The 25,647-nt window shown below is 48.0% G+C and overlaps 1 protein-coding gene across 13 annotated transcripts in view; it reads right to left on the bottom strand.

Annotated features, from left to right (window-relative positions):
* eif2ak4 (eukaryotic translation initiation factor 2 alpha kinase 4) overlaps positions 1 to 25,647 on the bottom strand; it is a 189,496-nt gene that overhangs the window by 25,601 nt on the left and 138,248 nt on the right. For 2 of the 13 annotated variants that reach the window (XM_070878735.1, XM_070878737.1), the window contains 10 exons: positions 23,964 to 24,029; positions 23,506 to 23,676; positions 20,365 to 20,499; positions 17,311 to 17,415; positions 16,195 to 16,323; positions 15,409 to 15,489; positions 12,263 to 12,375; positions 10,312 to 10,373; positions 6,185 to 6,282; positions 5,083 to 5,151 (listed from right to left, as the gene is read on the bottom strand). In XM_070878735.1, coding sequence (XP_070734836.1) covers positions 5,083 to 5,151; positions 6,185 to 6,282; positions 10,312 to 10,373; positions 12,263 to 12,375; positions 15,409 to 15,489; positions 16,195 to 16,323; positions 17,311 to 17,415; positions 20,365 to 20,499; positions 23,506 to 23,676; positions 23,964 to 24,029 — 1,029 coding nt within the window. The other 11 variants (XM_070878736.1, XM_070878738.1, XR_011593048.1 and 8 more) reach the window with 10 other exon arrangements.

Here is a 25,647-nt window from a genome sequence, read left to right as displayed (position 1 = left end):
TCCCACAAGTCAATCAGAAGATACAACAACTTGCATTTATATGGCACCTTGAACATAGTAAATCGCCCCAAAGCGCTGGACAGACGTTTAATCAAAAAAAAATTGACACCAATAAGGTGATGCAAGAAAATGGGTCTGAAAGCTTTGTCAATAAGGTAGCTTTTAAGGAGGAGAGGGGGGGCAAGAGAGAAAGAGGTTTAGGGAGAGAAATCCACAGCTTAGGATCTAGACGGGTGAAGGTACTGACTTCAATGTTGGGGTGAAGGAAGTGGTGTATACACAAGAGGCCAGAGTTGGAGGAATGCAGAGATTTCGGAGGGGGGGGCGGGTGTTGCTGGGCGGGAGAAGGTTACAGAGGGGCGAGGTCATGGAGGGATTTAAACACAAGGATGAGAATTTTAAAAATCGAGACGTTGGTAGACCGGGAGCCAATGTCGGTCAGCGAGCACAGGGTAAGCGGGACTTGGTGCGAGTTCGGATACGGTCAGTAGAGTTTTGGATGAGCTCAAGTTTCTGGGAGGCCGGCCAGGGATGCATTGGAATAGTCGAGTCAGGAGGTAACAAAAGCACAGATGGGGCTTTCAGCAGCAGATGGGCTGAGGCAGGGGTGGAAACGGCCAATATTACGGAGGTGGAAGTATACGATCTTGGTGATGAAGAGGATATGAGTTTGGAGGCTCGGCTTAGGGGCCAATAGAACACCAAGGTTGCAAACAGTGTGATTCAGCCTGAGACAGTGGCTAGGGAGGAGGATGGAGTTTATGGCAGAGCCCGAAGACAATGGCTTTGGTCTTAACCAATGTTTAATTGGAGAAAATTTCGGCTTATCCAGGACTGTTGGACAAGCAGTGTGACAATACAGAGGCAGTGGAGGAACTGAGAGAGGTGAAGGTGAGGTAGAGCTGGGTGTTGTCAGTGTACACGTGGAACCAGCCACATGCCTTTGGATTATGTCGACAGGGAGCAGCATGTAGATGAGAAATAGGAGGGGGCCAAGGATAGATCCCTGGGGGCTTCCAGAGATAACGATGTGGGGGCGGGAAGAGAAGTCATTGCAGGAGATTGTGGGCTCCCATACGTGACGGTAGACACCAATGTTGCTGTGCCTTGTTTGCTGAAATGTCACACATATCCTGGAGTGGCTCAGTGGTAGCACTCTCGACTGTGACTTAGGAGGTTGCAGGCTCGAGCCACACTCCAGGCATTTAAGCACAAAATCTAGGCTGACATTTCGGTGCAGTACTGAAGGAGGAATGAACTATCAGATGTGCCATCTTTGGAAGAGATGTTAAACTGAGGCCCCGACTGCCCTCTCAAGTGGATGTAAAATATATCATGGCACTATCCAAAGGCAGGGGAGTTTTTGTGCTGTCCTAGTCAGATAAGGTGCCACATAAAAGGTTATTATGCAAGATATGGAGTTGGAGGTAATTTTTTAGCATTGATAGAGGATTGGGTAACGGACAGAAAACAGAGTAGGGATAAACGGGTCATTTTCAGGTTGGCAGGCTGTAACTAGTGAGGTGCCGCAGGGATCAGTGCTGGGGCCTCAGCTATTTACAATCTATGTTAATGACCTAGATAAATGGACCGAGTGCAATGTATGCAAGTTTGCTGATGATACAAAGCTAGGTGGGGCAGTAAGCTGTGAGGGGAACACAAAGAGCCTGCAAAGGAACATAGACATGTTATGTGAGTGGCCAAGAAGGTAGCAGATGGAGTATAATTTGGTAGGAAGAATAGAAAAAAAATACTATTTTTTTTTTTTAAAATGGTGAGCATTTATTAAATGTTGGTTCAGATAGATCTAGCTGTCCTCGCACAGGAAACAGAGGGGTCGAAATTTGATTTCTAATGCCACCTGTTGACGCCGGAGAGGGGCGGCTAAGTCCTTACCGTCGTCAGTGACCGGGTTCCTGGGCTGACTGGAAATTTAGTTGGGCATTGGGAGTGGCGGCAAGACATACTGCTGCGCGCTCTGCCGCCACCCACGTGGTGACGCCATCGAGCGTGCAACGCCCCCTTGCTGCCGCCGATGCAATATTTGGCGAGTACGGTGGCCTTACCGGCAGGCGTCCATACAATCTGGGAAAGGCGGTGGTAACATCCAGGGATTAAGACAAGAGTTTATGTTTTTTTTTAGCATTTAGGTATGAATGGGACCAGTCGAGAAGTGTGGGTGAGGGAAAGCGTGGAAAACTTTTTTTCCCCATTTTTTTTTTAAAACTCGCCTACCATTGGAAAATTCGGTCGGCCTCCTGAGCTGCCATTCCATGGGTGCCCAAGGATGAGTGCAACGCTTCTTTTAGCGCTGCTCCCTCATCTTTGGGCAGCAAAACTGAATTTTGCAGTTTGAGGCAGCACCTACCGCCTGGCATTAAAATCAGCATTCAGCTGTTGTCACTGCCTCAAAAACGACGGGACCGAATTTCGACCCCAGAAAGTTAGTATGCAGGTACAGCAAGCAATCAGGAAGGCAAATGGCATGTTGGCCTTCACTGCAAGTGGTGGGGGGGGGGTGGAGTACAAGAGTAAGGAAGTCTTGCTACAATTGTACAGGGTTTTGATGAACCACACCTGAAGTATTGTGTACAGTTTTGGTCTCTTTATCAGAGGAAGCCTATACTTGCCTTGGAGGCGATGCAACAAAGGTTCATTAGATTGATTCCTGGGTTGAGAGGGTTGTCCTATGAGGAGAGATTGAGTGGATTGGGTCTATACTCTGGAGTTTAGAAGAATGAGAGGTGATCTCATTGAAACATATAAGATTCTGAGGGGGCTTGACAGGGTAGTTTCCCCTGGCTGGAGAGTCTAGAACTAGGGGACACAGTCTCGGGATAAGGAGTCAACCAATTAATAGAGCACTGAGATCAGAAGGAGTTTCTTCATTCAGAGGCATGTGAATCTCTGGAATTCTCTACCCCAAAGGGCTGTGGATACTGAATTGTTGCATATATTCAAGGCTTACATCCCCTCCAAGGCCAATATATCCTTCCAGAAATGAACACAGTACTCCAGATGAGGTCCAACCAGAGCTTTTTAAAAACATAACACTCACATGAGGTAAAGGCCAATACTGCACTAGCCTTTGTCAAGATAGATTTTTGGACCCTAGGGGTATGGTGATTGGACGGGAAAGTCAAGTTGAGGTTGAAGAATGGCCTACTCCTGCTCCGAATTCTTATGTTCTTATCGTTTTTTTTTTAACCTGACTATCTGCTGAAATATCTCAGTGCTGTGAGATCTCAGAAATGCAGAGAGATGAGACCTGCTCTAATACTGTGATGAAATTGCTTGGCTCCTATCTTAACAGTTCCAGTTCTAAGAAGGAATATTGAAACATGAGTAGGCCATTCAGCTAGTTCTGCCATTTTATTAGTTCATGGCTGATCTGTACCTTAGCTCCATCTACCCGCCTTGTTCCATAACCCTAAATAGCTTTGCCTAACAAAAATCTCAGTTTTGAAATTTTCAACTGACCCCCAGCCTCAACAGCTTTAAGAGAGTTCCAGATTTCCATGACCCTTTGGGTGAAGAACTACCTCCTGACATCGCCTCTGAATGGCCTGGCTATAATTTTAAGGTTCTGCCTCCGTGTTCTGCACTCTCCCACCAGAGGAAATAGTTTCTCTGTATCTACCCCATCAAATCCTTTAATCAGCTTAAACACCTCAATTAGATCATCCCTTAATCTTTTACACTCAAGGAATACAAGCCTAGTCTGAGCAATTTGTCCTCAGAATTTAACCCTTTTAGCTCTGGTATCATTCCCATGAATCTGCACTGCTCCCCTCCAAGGTCAATACATCCTTCCAGAGATGCGGTGTCCAGAAATGAACATCGTACTCCAGATGAGGTCTAATCAGAGCTTTATAAAAATATAACACCCACTTTTGTACTTATCCACTAATTACTAGTGATTTCTGTACATGTACCCCACACCCGTTTGCTCCTCCTAGATTCTTGCCAACATACTCTGATCTTTCTTCCTTAGTTCCAAAGTTCTCAGCATGTCTGTGCACTCACGGACTCGCCATTTAAGGGACGTACTTCAAAATGGCTCAGTTAATGCAGTAAACTGTACTCCAAAGGAATCAGGGCCATTTCTATCGCCGGGAAGACAAGGGGACACACTATGAAATGACTCATTCATTCACCATTCTCCCTTTGACTTGGTCTCACTGCCTTCCTTCAGGAATTGAGTATGTAATCAGCGGCCTTCTCCCCCAGTCATCGTGTCATGTTGACTGTCGAGTGTAGTCCTGCTCCCTATGCTCTGCGGCACAGTCCCAGATTCTTGTAAATGCTGCCCAACACCAGCCTGTAGCACTGTGCACCATTTAGAACCTAAGAATTAGGAGCAGGAGTAGGCTATTCTGTCCCTTGAGCCTGCTCCGATATTCTACCTCAACTCCACTTTCCTGCACTGTCCCCATATCCCTCGCTTCCCTGAATATTCAAAAATCTATCGACCTACGTCTTGAATATACTCAAAGACTGAGCCTCCACTGCCCTTTGGGGTAGAGAATTCCAAAGATTCACCACCCTCTGAGTGAAGAAGTTTCTCTTCATCTCTGTCCTAAATGGCTGACCCCTTATTCTGAGACAGTGACCCCTGGTTCTAGATGACTCAGTCAGAGGAAACATTCTCTCTGCATCTACCCTGTCAAGCCCTGTAAGAATGTTGTATATTTCAATGAGATCACCTCTCTTTCTTCTAAACTCTAGAGAATATAGGCTTAGTCTACTCAATCACTCCTCGTAGAACAATCCCCCCAACCCAGGAATCAGTCTGGTGAGCCTTTGTTGCACTCCCTCTATGACAAGTATAGTAAGGAGACCAAAACTGTACACAATACTCCAGGTGTGGTCTCACCAGAGCATTATATAATTGCAATAAGATGTCTTTACTCTTACACTTAAATCCTCTTGTAATAAATGACAACATACTTTTTGTTTTCTTAATTGCTGTACCTGCATGTTAACTTTCAGTGATTTGTGTACAAGGACACCCAGGTCCCTCTGAACACCAACATTTCCCAATCTCTCTCCATTTATAAAATACTCTGCTCGGTAACTCACCGCTAAAACTTCAATGTCGCTGCTTTTCTGCTGCAGGTTACTGACAAAGGTTTGAAGTCTTGAGAGAACCTGGAAAGAAGAGAGCTGCTTTCAGAATGGTTACGACAGGTGTGATGCAGTACATTAACAACCTAAAACAAACCACATTTGCTGCCCCTCCTCTCACTCGTGGGATCAGGTTCAACAGGAACCAGGTTTTGATAAACTGTATGACTACTGGGCACTGATGCACACACCTGTCTACACAGAGTCGCACTCACATCCAAGGACACTGTTGTTTTGAGTAGGCATATGGGTGAAGAAAACTGTACAGCAAGCGGTTTTTATCAGAGGGGTAGCAGCTCTTGGAAGAGGGAGGAATTTAGTTTGCTAGGACTTAAATTAGAATGGATACAAGGGTACAACAGCTAAAGATTTCTCAGTAAAATATTCATGCGATTGTAAAAATCGATTAAGTTGAAGGTTGAAGCGCTCTAAGTAAAAATGCCTGTTCTTTTAACCCCGAATCTCCGACATAAAGCATTATGTTGAGCAATCTCGGATAAACTGATGGAAATGCTTCGACCCTTTCACATTAAATATCACCAACGAGATTTGCAAAAGTATTCTAACAGCTCTTTTTACATAGAATGCAAACGTTTCCTGAGGGGTAAGTGAGAGCGTGTCCTGGGAATAATCATGCTGCCATTTGCTTTGGGAAGGGGAGGGGGTATAACCATGTGGAAGGAGGGGACATTATATTAGCCACCTACAGCACTGGGCACGCTGTATATTGTGAGCTTGGGTAATGGGGGAACATTAGAGCATGGGAATGAAGCAGTAAGTATGTTAAATAAGTAAATAAACCACCAATAACAGAAATCTGAAAGAAATAACTAGCAAAACAGACGGACCAGCATCCAAAGATAGGTGTGAAGTTAATGCTTCAGTTGGGATTCGTTGTCACTGGCTTCTGATAAAGGGTCATTCTTTCAAATGTAGAGTGACCTGTTCTGCCGTTCCAGCACTATTTGGTCTCAGTGCTGCGCAGTCCTTTATCAACTATAGCTTGGTGTAGGACTCACATAAAGCGAAGGAGCACTGAAGAGGTCGAACCCCTTACCTTCTCTTCATATCGCCGTTTAGTGTTGAACGACAGCTTGTCGGGTGAAATGAAATTAAAATTTGGCACTATGGAACCTCCATGTGATTCAAAAGACCCTGTGGGGAAAGGGAAATGGTAAAAAATAATAAGGCTGATAACCAATAGTAACTAAATGATCAAATGTAATCATTACTTATACTACTGCAGTGCTGTCATGAATGATTTATTTCACTCGTCGATCTCCCTTGGCATTGAACAGGTAATATATTCTTACAACATCACTATCAAACACACTACACAAGATGGCTCTAATACAGACCCTTTTATTATTTATATCAAGAGTTGCATTACCACAGTAGTCCACTAGGTGAAGCAATAGTCCACTAGGAGGAGCTCTATTACAGAACACAGGTGATTAATTATGTGCATTCTTCTGATAAAGCATTTTGAGGGCAGGAAATTATTGGACTAGGATGTACAGACATTTCAATCCCTATCATGAGCAGAATCCTGCCTGATTTACCCCCATATCCCCAACCCAGCAGTGCTGATACCAATTGGCATGACTGCAATCCTGGGGTAGCTCAGTCACTATCATTGAGCAGTCTGGAAAGTTGGGCTTAGATATCTTACTTCTCCAAGTTACTGCATTGAGATACACGTGGTGCAAAGTTCCTACGCTTTCAGGCTATCTTATCAAAAGAGTGGGGGTGTCTGGAGGTCTTTGCTAATCTCCCCTGCATGGTGTTTCGGGTAGTGGTCAAGTGATCAAATGCATTTTGTTAGCTGTGAAGGCTTTTCAGTTATATTCAATATTTTTACAGTCATTTAATAGATGCCTGAAGAACAAAAAAAATGATGACATAATTTTACCGTTCTGTAGTTAAGATATTGCTTTCTCAATGTTAAATTTCGCACATGTGTGAAACTGCAAATGGGCCAGCACCCAAAAAGAAATGAGGGGAATCATTGAATAGGATGCGAGAAAGTTATTGAGGATAGAAGATAGAAACAGGAAAATTACACCAAACGGGGTCCAAGCTCATAGCCCTGCAATTATGGGTGAATTTTAGGAACAATCCAAAGGAGTTAGGGCAAAATGTACGAGTGCTCCCATGAGTAATGTAAATCACCGGGGCACAATTCACCAAAAGATATCAATCTGGTATCAATATGGAATCTAGTGAAAGCCAGCAAAGTGTAGTTAAGAATAGTTAATTGATAGCTTTCTCTTGGAGATGGTTGTGTCCTTGCCTAAACTGAACAGTGACAATAAATACATCCGATAACGTGGCCACTACCCTGACAACGGGACCATCATCATCATCATAGGCAGTCTCTCGAAATCGAGGAAGACTTGCTTCCACTCTAAAAGTGAGTTCTTAGGTGGCTGAACAGTCCAATACGATAAACCACAGTCTCTGTCACAGGTGGGAGAGATAGTCGTTGAAGGAAAGGGTGGGTGGGGAGTCTGGTTTGCTGCACGCTCCTTCCGCTGCCTGCGCTTGGTTTCTGCATGCTCTCGGCGACGAGACTCAGCGCCCTCCCGGATGCACTTACATAGAAACATGAAAAAATAGGTGCAGGAGTAGGCCATTCGGCCCTTCGAGCCTGCACTGCCATTCAATAAGATCATGGCTGATCATTCCTTCAGTACCCCTTTCCCGCTTTCTCTCCATGCCCCTTGATCCCCTTAACCGTAAGAGCCATATCCAACTCCCTCTTGAATATATCCAGTGAACTGGCATCAACAACTCTCTGCGGCAGGGAATTCCACAGGTTAACAACTCTTTGAGTAAAGAAGTTTCTCCTCATCTCAGTCCTAAATGGCCTACCTCTTATCCTAAGACTATGTCCCCTGGTTCTAGACTTCCCCAACATCGGGAACATTCTTCCCGCATCTAACCTGTCCAGTCCCGTCAGAATCTTATATGTTTCTATGAGATCCCCTCTCATCCTTCTAAACTCCAGTGAATAAAGGCCCAGTTGATCCAGTCTCTCCTCATATGACAGCCCAGCCATCCCTGGAATCAGTCTGGTGAACCTTCGCTGCACTCTCTCAATAGCAAGAATGTCCTTCCTCAGACTAGGAGACCAAAACTGAACACAATATTCCAGGTGAGGCCTCACTAAGGCCCCGTACAACTGCAGTAAGACCTCCCTGCTTCGATATTCAAATCCCCTAGCTATGAAGGCCAACATACCGTTTGCCTTCTTCATCGCCTGCTGTACCTGCGTGCCAATTTTCAGTGACTGATGAACCATGACACCCAGGTCTCGTTGCACCTCCCCTTTTCCTAGTCTGCCGCCATTCAGATAATATTCTGCCTTCGTGTTTTTGCCCCCAAAATGGATAACCTCACATTTATCCACATTATACTGCATCTGCCATGCATTTGCCCACTCATCCTGCAGCCTCTTAGCGTCCTCCTCACAGCTCACACCGCCACCCAGTTTAGTGTCATCTGCAAACTTGGAGATATTACACTCTATTCCTTCATCCAAATCGTTAATGTATATTGTAAAGAGCTGGGGTCCCAGCACTGAACCCTGCGGCACTCCACTAGTCACTGCCATTTTGAAAAAGACCCATTTATCCCGACTCTCTGCTTCCTGTCTGCCAACCAGTTCCCTATCCACATCAGTATATTACCCCCAATACCATGTGCTTTGATTTTGCACACCAATCTCTTGTGCGGTACCTTGTCAAAAGGCTTCTGAACGTCCAAATACACCACATCCACTGGTTCTTCCTTGTCCACTCTGCTAGTTACTTCCTCCATTTAGGGCGGTCTTAGGCCAGGGACTCCCAGGTGTTGCATTTTATCAAGGAGGCTTTGAGGGTGTCCTTGAAACGTTTTCTCTGCCCACCTTGGGCTCGCTTGCCGTGTAGGTGTTCCGAGTGAGTAGAGCACTTGCTTTGGGAGTCTTGTATCAGGCAGGGACCACACAGGGGCGATCAGCAAAGAGTGCCTGACACCCCCCGATCTTTTGATAAGATAGCTTGAAAATGTAGGAATGGCTTGTATCGGATGTCATGTGTGGCATAATTTTGGGATGCAAATGTGTACAAATGTGATATGTTGCGTGTGAGACAATGAGCACACGGAAATGCATGATGAAGAATGGGTCTCAGGCATGCTCAGTCACACTGACACCACCACGACATGAACTATTTAATGCAGCTCAGGAGAGTGAGGACACCTTTTAATCAAGGCACAGACACATGCTCCAACGACAAACCAACTTTTTAAATGAAACAATCAGGATAGGTTTAAACACACTAGTACCCATCAAAGGGAGGCAAATTCAAGTAGAGAAAGATGCAACATTGGAAACTTCAATTCAGGGTGAATCCCCAAGATTGAAATTAAGATTATCCACAATATGGATAATGGTAAAAGAGTAATGAAGGATCTTTAAGTTCAGAAGATGACGTTTTGATATATGGGAGTACTTGTGGAGAAATAGACTTTAAGATGTTGATCGTCGTGATATTAGTAATATTTCCGATGCTGTTATGCAAAACAAATGGGTGGAAGTTTTGTGACAGAATAGATTGTGAAAAATACATGGTGCTGATAAATGTTTAGGGAGGGGGGTAACTGTAGGGAAATGTTTTTTGTCTACTATATGAGTTTCTGTTAGAAGGCAGGAAATGTCACTCTAATTTCACTGGAAATTAAAACAAGTATTTGTTTGATAGGATTTCAGGAAAAATATACTTCCTTTGTTAGACCAGATGCTGTATCAACTTTGATAAGTTTTACAGCTGTGAGACAGGTTCATGGTGCCATCCATCCAGAAGTTGGATAGCTAACTCCTCCAAGAACATTGTTGAGGAATTTGGGCAAGATAAAGCATTGATAAGGTGTATGGGAGGCCTGTGTTAAAACTGAAATTCATGAAGTGAATAACAGAATGAGGAAATGCTTTGGAAGCATGCGGATTCTCACTTAGCCAGAATGAAAGAAAGGTACAAGTGGAAGCAACCCTGGGGACTCATTCAATCATAAACTATGATCCTACCTACTCCCCCCACCTCCCGGTGAGAGACTGTTACAATATCCTTTACCAGCTGCACCGTGCCTCACAGGTGGAAGCGAGTACATGTATACACCGGTGTGTCAGGGTGGCTGCGTTACCTGTAGTACTGCAGAGTGATCCCTTTGGGTTCTGTGAGGAGAGGATCTCTGGAGTTTCCCTGCTTAAAATAAAACACGGAGTAAGACAGTTAACAGAAAGCAATCTCGGGAAAGGAAATGAGGTTCACATCAGGAGCAATAATCGGTTTAAAAAAAACTTCTGACACTTGCCTGGTGAGAGTTCAGGAAAATTCATCCCTCTGATCTTAAACAAATTATTTCTTTATTTTTCGCCACTGAAGTGCCAGTTACTCATTAGTCCATACTGCTTGGAATCTTTACGTTGAGTCAGGACAGGACAGGTGCTGGTCAGTTTTCACAAACTTTGACATTGTTTTGCCTTTTTGGCAAGACGATTCAACAAAACTTCTTGTTTCAATAACTTCCTCCCGATTTGGCCACTCTGCTGCTGCTGCCGGGAGGGCGTGATATCCGGGCTCACGCCTAATATATCATAGGCAGTCCCTCGGAGTCGAGGAAGACTTGCTTCCACTCTAAAAGTGATTTCTCAGGTGACTGAACAGTCCAATACGGGAATTACAGTCTCTGTCACAGGTGGGACAGGAAAGGGTGGGCGGGGAGTCTGGTTTGCCGCACGCTCCTTCTGCTGCCTGCGCTTGTTTTCTGTACCCTCTCGGCGATGAGACTCGAGGTGCTCAGCGCCCTCCCGGATGCTCCTCCTCCACTTTGGGCGGTCGTGGGCCAGGGACTCCCAGGTGTCGGTGGGGATGTTGCACTTTATCAAGGAGGCTTTGAGGGTGTCCTTGAAGCGTTTTCTCTGCCTATCTTTGGCTCTCTTATTGTGTAGAAGTTCTGAGTAGAGCGTTTGCTTTGGGAGTCTTGTGTCGGGCATGCGAACAATTTGGCCTGCCCAACGGAGCTGATCAAGTGTGGTCAGTGCTTTGATGCTGGGGATGTTGGTCTGATCGAGGACACTAACGTTGGTGCGTCTGTCCTCCCAGTGGATTTGCAGGATGTTTCGGAGGCAGCACTAGTGGTACTTCTCCAGCGCTTTGAGGTGCCTGCTGTATATGGTCTATGTCTCTGAGCCAAACAGGAGGGCGGGTATCACTACAGCCTTGTAGACCATGAGCTTGGTGCCAGATTTGAGGTCCTGGTCTTCAAACACTCTCTTCCTCAGGCAACCAAAGGCTGCGCTGGCCCACTGGAGGCGGTGTTGACTGTGTGTAATATAACCAGCACGAAGACCGACATGTTACACGGGATACTCTGTTGCTTATCTCCTCTGAGAGGCAGGGACTCCTCCCTCATCTAACTGGTGAAACTCAGTTTTAGATATTTAGAGAATTTGGTTTTGAATCAAAGAACTAAAACATAAAAGGGAAAAAAGGACTTCTGTACTTTCAGTTAGGAGAAATGTGAGCAATGCCTCAAAAACCTGATCCCCAGATTCACCAAACTGCAGTACAGTACGACCAAACTCTGCCCTAACCCTGGACATCACATTCGATCCCAAGCATTGTCACTGAATCGGTAACAAGTATGTCAGAAATGTTGATACTGCCGACCTTACCTGTGCTCGTTCCACACTGGAACTCTCCAACGCCATTCCTTATCTCCTTCAATATTCTTACTCCAAGTGTTCCCTCAGATTCAATAGGCCATTGTGGCAATCCACAGTCTGATAGCAAACAGTTAGCAATGAATTCAACTGCACAATTTGTTTCATCCCTTTGCCCCCATGCTTCCAGTGCTAATCCTGATGCTATGCCCATTGGTACCAATTCATCAATCAAAGCCAATAATCTTTTGTATGTACCTGCTCATATTTCACAACACTCTCTGACCTTCACTGCTCTCGTAAACACAGCCCTGGTCTCCAAGTCTCATCACCGGCCGAATGGCTGGTGTCCAGTAATGACCAGATCCCAGACACCAAGCCCCTGCCAAGCAGAATCATTCACACTCTGGTCTGCAGTACCACTCTCACCTGCTGCTCCTTTCCTCTGATGTTTTGGACCTGAGTTTCTTGGAGAAATGGTCCACCACATCCACTTCTGCAATCCGCTTTTCAGTCTGCTTGTCCTTTTCAAATGACCTCACCTGAAAGGAGGAAATGTAAAAGCCATTACACCGTGAGGAACGCCCCCCACACCCACCACATCCATCAGCTGGGGACTGCGGGAGGAGGGGGCGCGATTTCCCCCGACCACATACAGGGGGTCTCTTACCCCTCCCCCACACAGGTCTCTTCCCCCCCCCCCCTCCCCCACACACAGGGTCTCTTCCACCTCCCCCTCCCCCACACACAGGGTCTCTTCCCCCTCCCCTCCCCCACACACAGGGTCTCTGCCTCCTCCCCCTCCCCCACACACAGGGTCTCTATCCCCTCCCCCTCCCCCACACACAGGGTCTCTTCCCCCTCCCCCACACAGAGTCTCTTCCCACTCCCCCTCCCCCACACACTGGGCCTCTTCCCTCTCCCCCACACACAGGGTCTCTTCCCCCTCTCCCACACACAGGGTCTCTTCCCCCTCCCCCTGCCCCACACACAGGGCCTCTTCCCCCTCCCACACACACAGGGCCTCTTCCCCCTCCCCCACACACAGGGTCTCTTCCCCCTCCCCCTGCCCCACACACAGGGTCTCTTCCTCCTCTCCCACACACAGGGTCTCTTTCCCCCTCCCCCACACACAGGGCCTCTTCCCCCTCCCCCACACACAGGGTCTCTTCCCCCTCCCCCTCATACAGGGTCTCTTCCCCCTCCCCCTCCCCCACACACAAGGTCTCTTCCCCCTCCCCCTCCCCCACACAGGGTCTCTTCCCCTTCCCCCACACACAAGGTCTCTTCCCCCCACACACACACACACACAGGTCTCTCCCTAACTCCCTAACTCCCTAACCACCGCCCCCCCCCCCGCCCCCATCACACAGTGAGGCCCCAAGCTCCTGGCTCCAGCTCAGGTAAAGGACACCCAATAAGAAAACCATATAAACCTTGGCCTGTAATTTTACACCAGAGAAATTAAAAACAAACAGCAAGGCAGGTATTGACTCACCGCACAGGGTACACTGAATACTATCAACTCCGCACGTTAAATCCATTAATGTCCAGCTGAATTCTATGAGAATTATCACCGGTATACTTTTATCGACACCAACATCTTGGCTGCCCGTGCTTGCAAACATCGCACCACCACACCTACACCGCGAATATGCCGTCTCCAGAGAATACAACCGCTACACCAGCAAAGACATACTGATCCAGGCCGACTTGAACAACCTACCACCAACCTGTCTCAAATCTAGCCGGCCATTTTGGACCGTCGTCGAAGCCCTTCAGCGATCTCCCCTCAGCTTGATGACAAAATGTTTGGAAGAACTGTGACACAAGGAATAGATTCCTTATCGAGGACCCCACAGTACAACTTGAAGGTTCAAAGCTTCGTTGCAAACAGTGGACAACCATCAACCGCCTCAGAACTGGTCACGGTCGATGCTGCCACCGTCTCCAGAGGTGGAAGATTAAAGCATCCCCATCCTGCGACTGTGGAGCCCCTATCAGACTCTGGAGCACATCATTGAGCACTGCCCTCAGATGGAATTCGCAGGCAGCCTACACGATATCCATTCTGTTACACCGGAAGCTTTGCTCTGAATATTTGACTTAGATATTGATGTTTGATTTGCTACTACCATAAGAACGGAACACTTACCACAGGAGCAACGATTGCGTGTTTCAAGTTTCACTAACCTTGCAGAAATGAGTACCCTCAGAGCTATCATGTCACCTATTTGCCATTGTACTGTAATCAAAGCAGGGAACTGTAATCCCATTACAGGCATCCTATTGGAGAAAACAATAGCAAAACACTCCCAACAAAAATACTTGGCCTCACTAAGGGAAAGGTTTGTGACGGATTTAGCAAATGTCTGAGAGAACCATTAGACGCTCTGTTACCACATCTTTGGACTCAGCATGCGCCATATCATTAAATTAATATGTGGGACAGGCTCTCATCAAAAACAGTCAGTGCTACAATTGGATTTACCCTCTCAAAAGATTCTAGATAGATGTCAGGGCGATAGAGGATAGTTACTGGCAGTCAATGCCTGAGAATACTGCCAACCAACCAGGCAGGGCTCAATAACACAGGCTGCAATGTGACACTACCAATGCTGGAGTAACCTTCAATTACCTGACTGGAGTCAGGGGCGGGGCAAAGAAGGAGAGGTCAGGTAGACATTTCAGTTTCATCTTTCTGCACGTTTTTATCCTTGCTTGTTCAATTCTTTCTCCTTTTTCCTCTCCCACTTACATCGTCCTTCTCTCCTCAAGGCATAGACTCTTGCAGAGATACTTTCAAGTTTCAAGGGAATGGTAGTGTAGTGGTTATGTTACTGGACCAGTAATCCAGAGGTCAAATAATCTGGAGTCCAGAGTTCAAATCCTACCGCGGCAACTGGGGAATTTAAATTCAGTGAATTAAATAAATCTGGAATTAAAAAGCAAATATCAGTCATGGTGAGCATGAAACAACTGGATTGTCGTCAAAACCCTTGATGTCCTTTAGGGAAGGAAATCTGCCGTCCCTACCCAGTCTGGCCTGGTTATGACTCCAGACCCACAGCAATGTGGTTGACTCTTAACTGCCTTCTGAAATGGCCCAGCGAGCCACTCAGTTGTCCAAGAGCAATTAAGGGATGGGCAATAATTGCTGGCCATGCTCGTGACACCCACGTCCCGTGAAAGAATAATAAAACAGAAAAAAAATCACAGTGTTATCGACACAATACAATCTTAAAATGTTGGGTGGTTCTGAGCGGCAGCCTGCAACTTACAAGCACGTTCCAATCTGCAAAGTTACTGACTAAATGACAATTAAACTCCAAGTGACCCACGTAACTGTTTACTTAATAGCAATTAGCCTTTGTAGCCTTCAGGGGATGCAGCTCCACCATAGCAGAATAATAGAATATGCGTGCTGCAACACTCCTGTCCTTATTAGTAGTGAATACAATGAGCAAAGCCACTGGAGATCCATGTGTAACATATTTACTTAGAAGCAAGAGGCGTTGGGGGGCGGGGGGTGGTTTAACATTGAAATGAATCTTAAAACCTGAACAGTTTGTTACCTTCACATGGTTACCCTCCTTATCCGAGACGAGGACTGAGTAATTGATTCCAGCCTGTTTGCAATGCTCCTGAACTTCTTCCTGAGATAGAAACAGCCAGTACTGTAACTTAAAACTATAATCACTGGTAATTGGAAACACAACTTCAATTCATATTGTCCAGGAAATACGTCGGTTAATATGACATAAGCAAAGATTGGTTCAGTAAATGTAAAACATGGTGTGGCACCGAGCCATTCAGACAGGAGAGTCACAGATTCAATCCCCAGTCAGTGCTGAGTTGGCTGATCTCAGCTGGGGTAACCGGGGGCAGGAGGGGTGGATAAATTGGCCGAGGAACGGGGTGGAGATGGCAAAGAGGTCCATCTGTGTGCCCACTCCTGTCAATGCTCAGGGGCCGCTGCCGTATGGCTATCAACTGAAGATAATCAAGTTCAGTTGTGAACTCCCTCTCTTGTACTCCACCAATGCTCATCCATTTGCACATGAAGAATGGCCAAGGTGCCTGAGTGCCACCAGTGCCCGTGGAGCTATAGCCAAACACCAGTGACCACCTTCAGAAGGAAGTACCATCAATTGTAGCTCTCTCGGTGACCTCTGCAATGTTGTCTGGATTAAAAAGTGCACCGGTGTCAAAGAAAAGACTAACTATACAATCGAGCACGATCTCATGGTGATAATCACTTGGTAATTTGTGCCTTCCCCACCTTCTAAATCAAGCTGCCATCAAATGCAGCTCCAGCCACCTAAACTATACCAGCTTCCCAATTCTATTGCACGTATTACCTGCGAGACGTTGTACAGCAACTCAGCATTTACCCTGACGGTCCACAACTTCTGGATGATGTTGATGGCTCTGTCCCTCGCCATCTTCCCGACTGCAACCACTAGTATCTCACAATGACTGGCCGCAAGCTGCAATGGAAGACAGAAACCCAGCCTTGGTCAACGAGTCATCAATGTCACTGGTACAAGTCAAAGGACCAAAAGTGTTTGTGCTGGAGTCCATATCTCCCAGCCTGTCGCCCCGGCTCCCACCCCCCCACCCAACGCCCCCCCTCCGGCTCCCACCCCGTCGCCCCCCACCGCATCCTCCCCCACCCACCCCCACTCCCTCCCCCCCAACCCCACTCCCTCCCTCCCCCCACTCCCTCCCTCCCATCCCCCAATCCCCAATCCACCCACCACTCCACCCTCCCCCACCCCCTCCCTCTCCCACTCCGTCCCTCCCCACCCCCACTCCCTCCCCTTCCCCCCCCCACACCCTCCCCTTTCCCCCCCCACTCCCTCCCCTTTCCCCCCCTCCATCCCTCTTTCCCCTTCCCCCCCCACTCCCTCCCCTTCCCCCCCCCACTCCCTCCCCTTTCCCCCCCACTCCCTCCCCTTTCCCCCCCTCCCTCCCTCCCCTTTCCCCCACTCCCTCCCCTTTCCCCTTTCCCCCACTCCCCCCCTCCCTCCCCACTCCCCCCCTCCCTCCCCTTTCCCCCCCTCCCTCCCCTTCCCCCCCCACTCCCCTTTCCCCCCCTCTCCCACTCCCTCCCTCCCCTCCCCCTCCCCCCTCCCACTCCCTCCCTCCCCTCCCCCTCCCACTCCCTCCCCTCCCCCACTCCCTCCCCTCCCCACTACCCCCCCCGCACCCTCCCCTCCCCACCCCACCCCCTCCCCTCCCCACCCCACCACTTCCCCCCACCCACTCCCAGCCCCCACCACCCCGGGACCGTCCCGCCCCCTCCCCCGGTTCCCACTCGGTACCGCCCCGCCCCCCACCCCGTGGCCCTGGCTCCCACCCTGTCTCCGTTGCTATCTACTCCACTTGTTTGGCCAATATATTACAGGTGAAGCCAGCAAAGATTTAAATTGCAAGAGGTCAGTGAAGTAAAACTTTTATTACAGATAACTCACTGGCTCAGATGTGTTACAAAGTGTAGAGATTTTATCCAAGGCAAGGCTGACTCCTACGGCAGAGGGTACTGGTCCCACCGCTTCTGGTCCCTGGAACTCGAGGATCTGAGAGTGGAAAGAGAGCATTTTTACAATTCTGGTTTTGTGAAAAAGGCACACAGATTTACAACTGCGTGGATCAGCTCTGTAAATGATGTATGGGATAAATGGACTGCCTGGTGAGGGTCCCTTCCAAATCCGGGATAGCTCTATGTCCGATTCCCGATCTGGGATGAGTCAACTGAGCTCATCCAGGGCAGCAGTTGCCACCACAGTTGGCCTCTGTGCTGCCAATGAAGAGGAGAGTGGGGAAGCACACTGCAACAAAATCTTCCAGAGTTCCTGCTGCAGTCACCCTTGCTAGAAACTGGACGTGTGGGGAACATCGGGCAAGGACAGGGTCAGAATCAGCAGTGCTGCCATCTGCTGTCGAAGCTGCAGCTTGCCATCCTACATATGAATAATAGCCATTTAAAGACCCACCAAAAAAGCTGCCTATGCTGTGTCCAGAATAAATCAGGAGAGAAAGGAAAGTGGAGAGCCGTGATGGACAGCGACTGTGTCTTAACCCATAGTAGGGCAGGAGGAAGCTGCTTGCAATGCTCACTCGGGAGCTAGACTCAAAAGGTGCGTAAACAGAGCCGAGAGTCTGATGACTTTCCGTCCCCCTCAGTTTAAGTGCCAGGCACCTTTCTACCACAGCACAATTGAGGGCACAAATCACAACGTAGGAAAATGTATGATGAACCCACAGCCCATCACTCTTCAGGACAGCGCCACACAGCTTCGATACAGTGTGCTGTGGGCCGCCCCGACCTGTGTGAGAACACCACCGCAGGTCGGGGCTATAAATAGAGCTGGAGCGCCGGGCCCTGGAACATCATGGCGGAGGTGCGACGAATGAGGGTATGGGGCCCAGAAGAGCCGAGGGCCCAGAGGCAGCACGGGCCAGCCCACACTGCGATATGTGTGCGCACTAGGTCCGTGCAGCAAAGCAGGTCTCCAGTCGTCCTGGTTAACCCTTGCCACTGGACCAAGACCTAGCTCTGTCAAACCCGTGTGGTGGCTGATGTGCAATGGTCACCCCACGTTAAAAAAATCCACGCACAGGCATCTTCCACCCTTCAATTGGAGTTCAGGACTGGAACATCGGGTCCTTCATTGAAACATCTGAACTCTGTGGAAGCAAGTCATCTTCGTTCGAGGGACCACCTATGACGACTGTGCTGTGCAACCATGGGCTGTTTATTGCCTCGCTTTTCTGCTCTCCAAGGTGCAGACACTTACTGGGTTATGGGTCCACAGAAGTTGGGCCTCTTCCAGTCCCTCACCCGAGTGGCTATTCTTCATAAGAACATAAGAAACAGGAACAGGAATAGGCCATTTGGCCACTCGAGCCTGCTCTGCCATTCAATAAGATCATGGCTGATCTGATCTTGGCCTCAACTGCCCGCTCCCCATCACCCTCGACTCCCCTGTGGTTCAAAAATCTGTATCTCCACCTTAAATATATTCAGTGTCCGCAGCTCTCTGGGGCTAGAGAATTCCACAGGTTCACGACCCTCAGAGAAGAAATTCCTCCTCATTAAATGAGCGACCCCTTATTCTGAAACTATGCCCCCTAGTTCTAGATTCCCCCACTAGGGGAAACATCTTCTCTGCATTGTTGAGCCCCTTCAGAATCTTGTATGTTTCAATAAGGTCACCTCTCATTTTTCTAAACCCCAGTGAGAATCGGCCCAACCTTCTCAATCGTTCCTCACAAGACATCCCCTTCATCTCAAGAATCTTCAATGGTGGGGCTAGAGGGATTGGCTCTTCCAGCATGTACACCAAACCCTGTTCTCACCCATACATGAACTTACAATGGGCGTCACAGGGTTGCAATCGGGAGCAGAAACCACAGCTGATTTGCCCCTCCAGCACCCAGAATTAACTGCATTATTCCTACTGGGGCCCTGGTCGAAATCAGATAACTCAGGAAGAATGAGGGATTTTCTGGGTTTGTGCAGCTTAAGTTTTTCACCAGAGCAACCAGACAATACCTCGATTACATGGATTTTTAAATTGGTGACAGAGTCTGTAAAAAGTTAATACTGGCAAATGTCTCATCGGACAGACATGTGCCGTGTGTGCAGGAATATACTTCCCAGAGAGAAGTCAATTCCAGTTCCCTGTTCCCCCTGGGGTTTTAGCCTGCACTTGAATAGTGACTCTATGACAATGACTTACTTAGGAGTGACATGGAGATGGACACCAGCGACACCAAACCAGATGGGAGGGAAGCGTTAACTTTTACCCGGTGTGCATTGCTCCTGTGCAAGAGTGCATACTGGGACACAAGGTTTACATCAGCAGGTAGGAGGGAATGCTGGCACAATCGGTGAAGTGTGGATCAAAGCCATACACGGCAGCTTCGATCCGCAGGCTATACCGAGGTTGCCTAGCCAGCTGGGCCTGTATCACAGATGCTGAAATCAACCTCAGTGCCACAAGGCTAAAGAAAGGAAATACTAACCAAGCGGGCCCGGCTGGAAAGTGCATGCTCAAATAACCCAACAGCACTCGCTGTTTAGCCTGACATATGAAGAATGGCCCCGTTTTGAGGAAACATACCCCAGCAAGAGATGTAACGTCAAATGAGTAGAGTAGAACATACTGCGTGTGTGTGTGTGTACGCAAGGAGAACAGAAAACTATGTAATCATCTGGACAGATGTGGGCTCAAAGCCATGTGCAAGGTGCTATGTTCTGGCAACTAATTTATTCCTATTGTGACCTCTGGTCAAACCGAATACAACAACAATATCTCAAACAACTTAAGAGGGTGCCAGTGACTGACTGAAGCCAGTGTTGGTAGTACTCACAAAGGGAACATTTTCTTATTTTAATGCCACGCTTACGAGTGTGCTTTTGCTAATGCGAAGTCTGCACAACTAAACACTCCTGCAACTCGAATCTTGTACAGCAACAGGAAGTCAATGCCGCTAAGGAAAACTGGGGCCAAAAGACTCACCAGACTGTCATATCTCCCTCCAGCTGCTAAGACATCTGGCACGGTGTGGTGTCGCCGCTTCACAAAGGCTACAAACTGGAAAATAATTCCACTGTGCTGTTGCACCTTGTAGACAAGGCCCAGATTAACCACCACCTGCAAAGCAAAGAATGCAGGTTGAGTCCTCAACCCCTGGCGGTGTGAATCCACTTCTCACTTACGTCTGGATAGGCATTACATAGAAAGACTCATCCTCCATGGATTCCATGGGAAAAGAGAAAGGGAGCACTGCCGTGCGAACACAGACCCAGAGACACTCTGCAGTTTCTCTCCGATTTCACTTACACAGGCTGTCAGTGAGCAGACATTAGAGGCAAGGCTCAATGCTAACAGCACAACTCAACTTTTAGCCAATTGAGTCTCCACCAGTGTCAGTGTAAAGCACTCCAGTTTGGCTCAGGTGCAGGGTTAAGTTCCTATTACTCTGCCCCAACAACTTGCCTCAGAACAGTTCTCAAATGCGGCAGTGTGACATTTTCCCCATCTCCCACACTAGCCACGTTGTGGCCTCGCAGGGAGATGGCAAATTACTGATGTGTATGTGGCACATTCACACTCCGGGGCTGTCAGATCAAGCTTTAAAACTCAGGGGCCAGTGGATAAAACTGGTGTGGTTGTAAAGCATAAAAATGAGAAGATCTCGGGCTGGATTTCCCGGTCCTCTGCTCTCCGGGTTTCGCCCCGGATCGGCGTGAAAGGCGGTGGTGAGGTCACCCGTGCAGTGCTGCAATCCTCCGGTCAGGTTTTACGGCGGCACTGAGCAGCATCGCCGGGAAGAGCTGCGCCGGGTGAGCAACGCCTCTGGTTGTGACACTGGCGCGAGTTTGAGCTCCTGCCCGACCCGTCCGCCCGGAAATGCACCCGTAATGACCGCCCGGGAAATCAGAGCGGACCAACCATGCTGGCAGTGCAGGGGAAGGTAATGAGCTGTAGCAGTGAGTGCAAGTGTTTTTTGTATTTAATTTTTGTGCGCTTTGTGTTGCATTGGCATGGGCAATGTTTCGCTGGTTTTTTAACTTTTTTCCCCCAGATCTCACTCGGAGCGCTCACGGCCCAGCTCTTTAGCTTGGGAGTTTCCCATCCTTGCACCAAGAGGGGTGTACAACGCCTCCCTTCGCGCTGCGCCCCCGATGCAGGGCCCAGGTGCCCAAACTTACATACTAAAGTGCAAAATTTCCCGGCTGCTAACTTTCCCGTCCCGCCGCCATTATCGCCCGAAAACAGCAAAGCCTAAAATCCAGCCCCTCAGGTTCAATACCTGGACCAGCTGAAATAGATAGGAGTTGTGGTGCTACAATTGGCCTCGGCGTTCCAAAACTAGGGAGTTTAAAAAAAAATCAGGAGCCCATTTCCGATCACCATCCAGCCAACACTCACTTGTGGACTGACACATGCAGCATGCCCACTTGGCCAAGGTTCGAGAGGACTGCCAGTGCCCATGGAACCAAGAATCAATGCCACAGGGGAGGATGGAGAGAACTGATGAGGGTGGGAGATGGATGCTGATGGCAAGAATCCCACTTTAACAGTAATTAAAATGTTATATTCTTACAAATAGACATTAAACCCAACCTGTCTCGGTGACTTCCCTCTCATCAAACTGAAGTTCAGTACCACAGCAGGGACCGTGTCAGAGGAGGCTCAATGTTTGAAACGACTCCGAGGTCAGGAAGGGTAGTTAGCAGCTTCAATGCACATTAGATTTCAAAACATAGGCAGGCTTCCAGCTACTGAGTCATCACATGGAGGCTTTAAATGGCTCCACTTTTAAATACAAACTGTTAGAAGGGCTTTTCTAAAAGAAAGTGAACAAACTGCCTTTTGTTCAATGGTCGATCCAGCATTACGTTTACATTAATGGCCAGCACAGTGGTGGTGTGCCAGTACACAGTACCTCAGTTATGAAAGGGATTTCTGCCTGTATTTCTGTCCTGTGGCTCAGTGGCTAGCACACTAGCCAGAGTCAGAACGTCGTGGGTTCAAGTTCCACTCCAGGAACTTGAGCACATAAATCTAGGCTGACACTCCAGTGCAGTACTGAGGGAGCGCTGCACGGTCAGAGGTGCCGTCTTTCGGAAGAGACGTTAAACTGAGGCCCCATCTGCTCTCTCAAGTGGGCGTAAAAGATCCCATGGCACTATTTCGAAGAAGAGCAGGCGAGTTATCCCCGGTGTTCTGGGCCAATATTTATCCCTCAATCAACATAACAAAACAGATTATCTGGTCATTATCACATTGCTAATTGTGGGAGCTTGCTGTGCGCAAATTGGCTGCCGCATTTCCTACATTATAACAGTGACTACACTCCAAAAGTACCTCATTGGCTGTAAAGCGCTTTGAGACGTCCAGTGGTTGTGAAAGGCGCTATATAAATGCAAGTCGTTCTTTCTTTCTCATCTACTTGGGGAACACAGTCTCCATTCTACTGCTGCTACGGTACAGGTCCCGGCTAAGGAGAAGAGCATGCAGTATGGGTATAAAAAGCTTCATCTGACACCACACCTCCTTGTTGTTAACCAGGGCCACTTCCCCTAAGCCAGTTTACCTGCCGCAGGAATTTCACCCACAGCAAGATCGCCCCCTGCTGATGGAACACAGAACAACGAAGCTCCAGTCACGTGCCATCTGCCTGGTTTACCAGCTAAAAATCTATTTGTTGAGATTCCCAGGAGATACAAATCTGTCCCACTCACCACCCATTCATTTGTGAATCTGGCACCTCTTTTGAGTGCATATTCCCCTCTTTTCACCAATGTTCCTCCCCTAAAGTTATTGCCAACGCTGGGGTACAGTTCCACAGGCTGCAGGTGCTGTTCAGCACCTGGTCTTGTGTGAGCCGAAGCAGAGAAATCAGCAGGCTATTGTGGAGGAAGGAGGTCCCACAGGACAGTGATCAGGAGGGGGAACGTTGGTTGATGGCGCCCCAGACTCTGGAAGGGAAAAGAGGCCAATTGTAGCACATTACTGTGCCCAGCTTAGACGAGATAGCTCAGACCAATGACTTTACTGGCAGTGCCCCAGCCAGCATGGTTCAGCTACACCCAATGCCTTGGGTGAAGTACCCATTGGCTGCTTAAACCATTCATTACAGTTACAACCAACCTGCAGTTTGATGTCGAGTTTCTTTAGGAGTTCCGTCACCTCCTCAAGTTCCTTTAAGCCCTGTTTTGCCAGCTGGCAGACAGTCAGCTTCCCCTTCATTAGAGGGATCAGCACGTTGTCCAGTTCTTCCAGAACAAACTTACCCTCAATATACTTGTACAGGTGCAAGAGCTGAATGAGAGAGAAATGGCACTTTAAAAACAGAAGTCATCTTTCCTGCTACCCTCCACACTGCCAGACATGTGCCCACAGCACAAAGTGATGCATTTAAGGGGAAGCTATATAAACACACGAGGGAGAAAGGAATAGTGGGATATGTTGATACGGTGAGATGAAATGGGCTGGGAGCATAAGCACAAGCATAGACCTGATGGGCCAAATGGCATGTATCTGGGCTGTAAATTCTATATACTGAAGCAGATACCATTATATCACCAACAAGCAGCCACTCAACTTACATTATTTTGCGACAGCGAGAGATTGCAGAACTTGGCTTCTATCTCTCGTCTGGTCAGCTTCCCCTTCTGCCATGGAAAAGAGAGGTTGACTGTTGTTATATATTAAAGGAGATGGAAAGAAAACAGTAAATCTGGCAATACACCAAATACAAATATTTCATAATCGAAGAGATTTGTTTTAAAAGCACAGATTTGAAGGGAGATCGACTGAAGGACGATCGGTGTGATAGGAAAGTCAAGGCAGATGCACTCACACAGCCCTATGATCCTCAGCGGTCTTGAAAAGTCTAGCCTATAAGCGGATAGGTCTCCCAGGACAATTCCAGATTGCTTGCTGTGAGGAAAGCTCCACTCTAGTTGGAGCAATGGAGCAGTACAGTCAGGAGTTTGGGCAGTGGTGATCCAGGATCTTTATGAGTGGATCAGGAGATTGTACTTTTACTGTTGGCTAAATAAGTGTGGCTCCAGAACTCTCATCGACCGTGGGTGGGGGCCAGTTCAGACTGCTCCAGAGCCTGATTGCGTACTTTGACAGTGTGCAATGTATGCACCTGTGAGTATGCTCACAGGTTTGTGGAGCTGTTGACGGCCTTCCGCGAGAGGTGGGCACCGGAGGGACTGGAGTGCATCATTTCAACCGGGAACAGAATTTTAATTTGATTTGATTTGACAAAGGTTCCCTGTATGTTGAATTGTTCATTTATGTTTTTGGTGCCCTCAAAAAAAAACAAGGGGGCGGATTAAAAGTTTCTGGAGTGTGACCCCCTCCCTTTAATCAGGGGGCATTTGTATTAATGTTCCTACACAAAATAATTGTAGAGCTGTTGTGTCTAGAGGAGTCCGTGTTCCACGTTTATGTAGAGTGTGTGAGGTTGTAGCCCAGTTCCATTATTTGAAGGGGCTGCTCCTCAAATTCTGGTTGCGCTTCAGTCTCACGCTCCTGATCTTTGGGCACCCTGTGCGGAGGGGAGCGGGCAGGTCGGAAGGCCTCCTGTGCATGGCCAAGGTGGCCTTCAACTGGTCCAGTCAGCGGGCGGTCGAGGGGGTCGTTCAGCCCAACTGCCTGCCTCTCTTCCGCGGTTACATCCGGGCCAGGGTGTCCCTGGAGATGGAGCACACGGTGTCCACCGGTACGCTCGCGGCCTTCCGTGAGAGGTGGGCGCCGGAGGGACTGGAGTGCATCATCACCCCTGGCAACCAAATTTTAATTTGATCATTTAAGTTTAAAGTTTAATTTGCCGGTTTTAGTGCCCCCCACCCCTCCTTTTAGCCAGGGGACACTTGTATAAGTTCTGTTTTTAATGACCGAAACCGCCCCCCAAAAAAGGGGCAGTGGAAAACATTTATTTTGGAGTGTGATCCCCCCTTGCAGGGGGCATTTGTTTAAAGTGCACAACTAAAATAGTTGAACTGGTAATGTGTAGTGTGACTGTTAAACCTTTTGCTAATAAACCAACTAGTTCTCAATAGCAATACGTTGCAATGAATTCTTAAGCAAAGAACCCGTAAAGCAGATACATTACACCCTGCACGTTAGTCTAATTTTTGTTAAACATTAATGGGGACTGGATGCTCAGTGGGTTAGAGATTGTCATTTCACCTCTGGAACCTGAGCTTATTTATAGCCCAGACGACCGAGATGAAAGTCACTTCCGTTGGTTGTAAAAATCCTGTGTGAAATGAG

The sequence above is a fragment of the Pristiophorus japonicus genome, chromosome 4 (assembly GCF_044704955.1).
Source record: "Pristiophorus japonicus isolate sPriJap1 chromosome 4, sPriJap1.hap1, whole genome shotgun sequence".
Lineage (NCBI taxonomy): Eukaryota > Metazoa > Chordata > Chondrichthyes > Pristiophoridae > Pristiophorus > Pristiophorus japonicus.
This window is presented reverse-complemented; position numbering and strand designations above follow the sequence as displayed.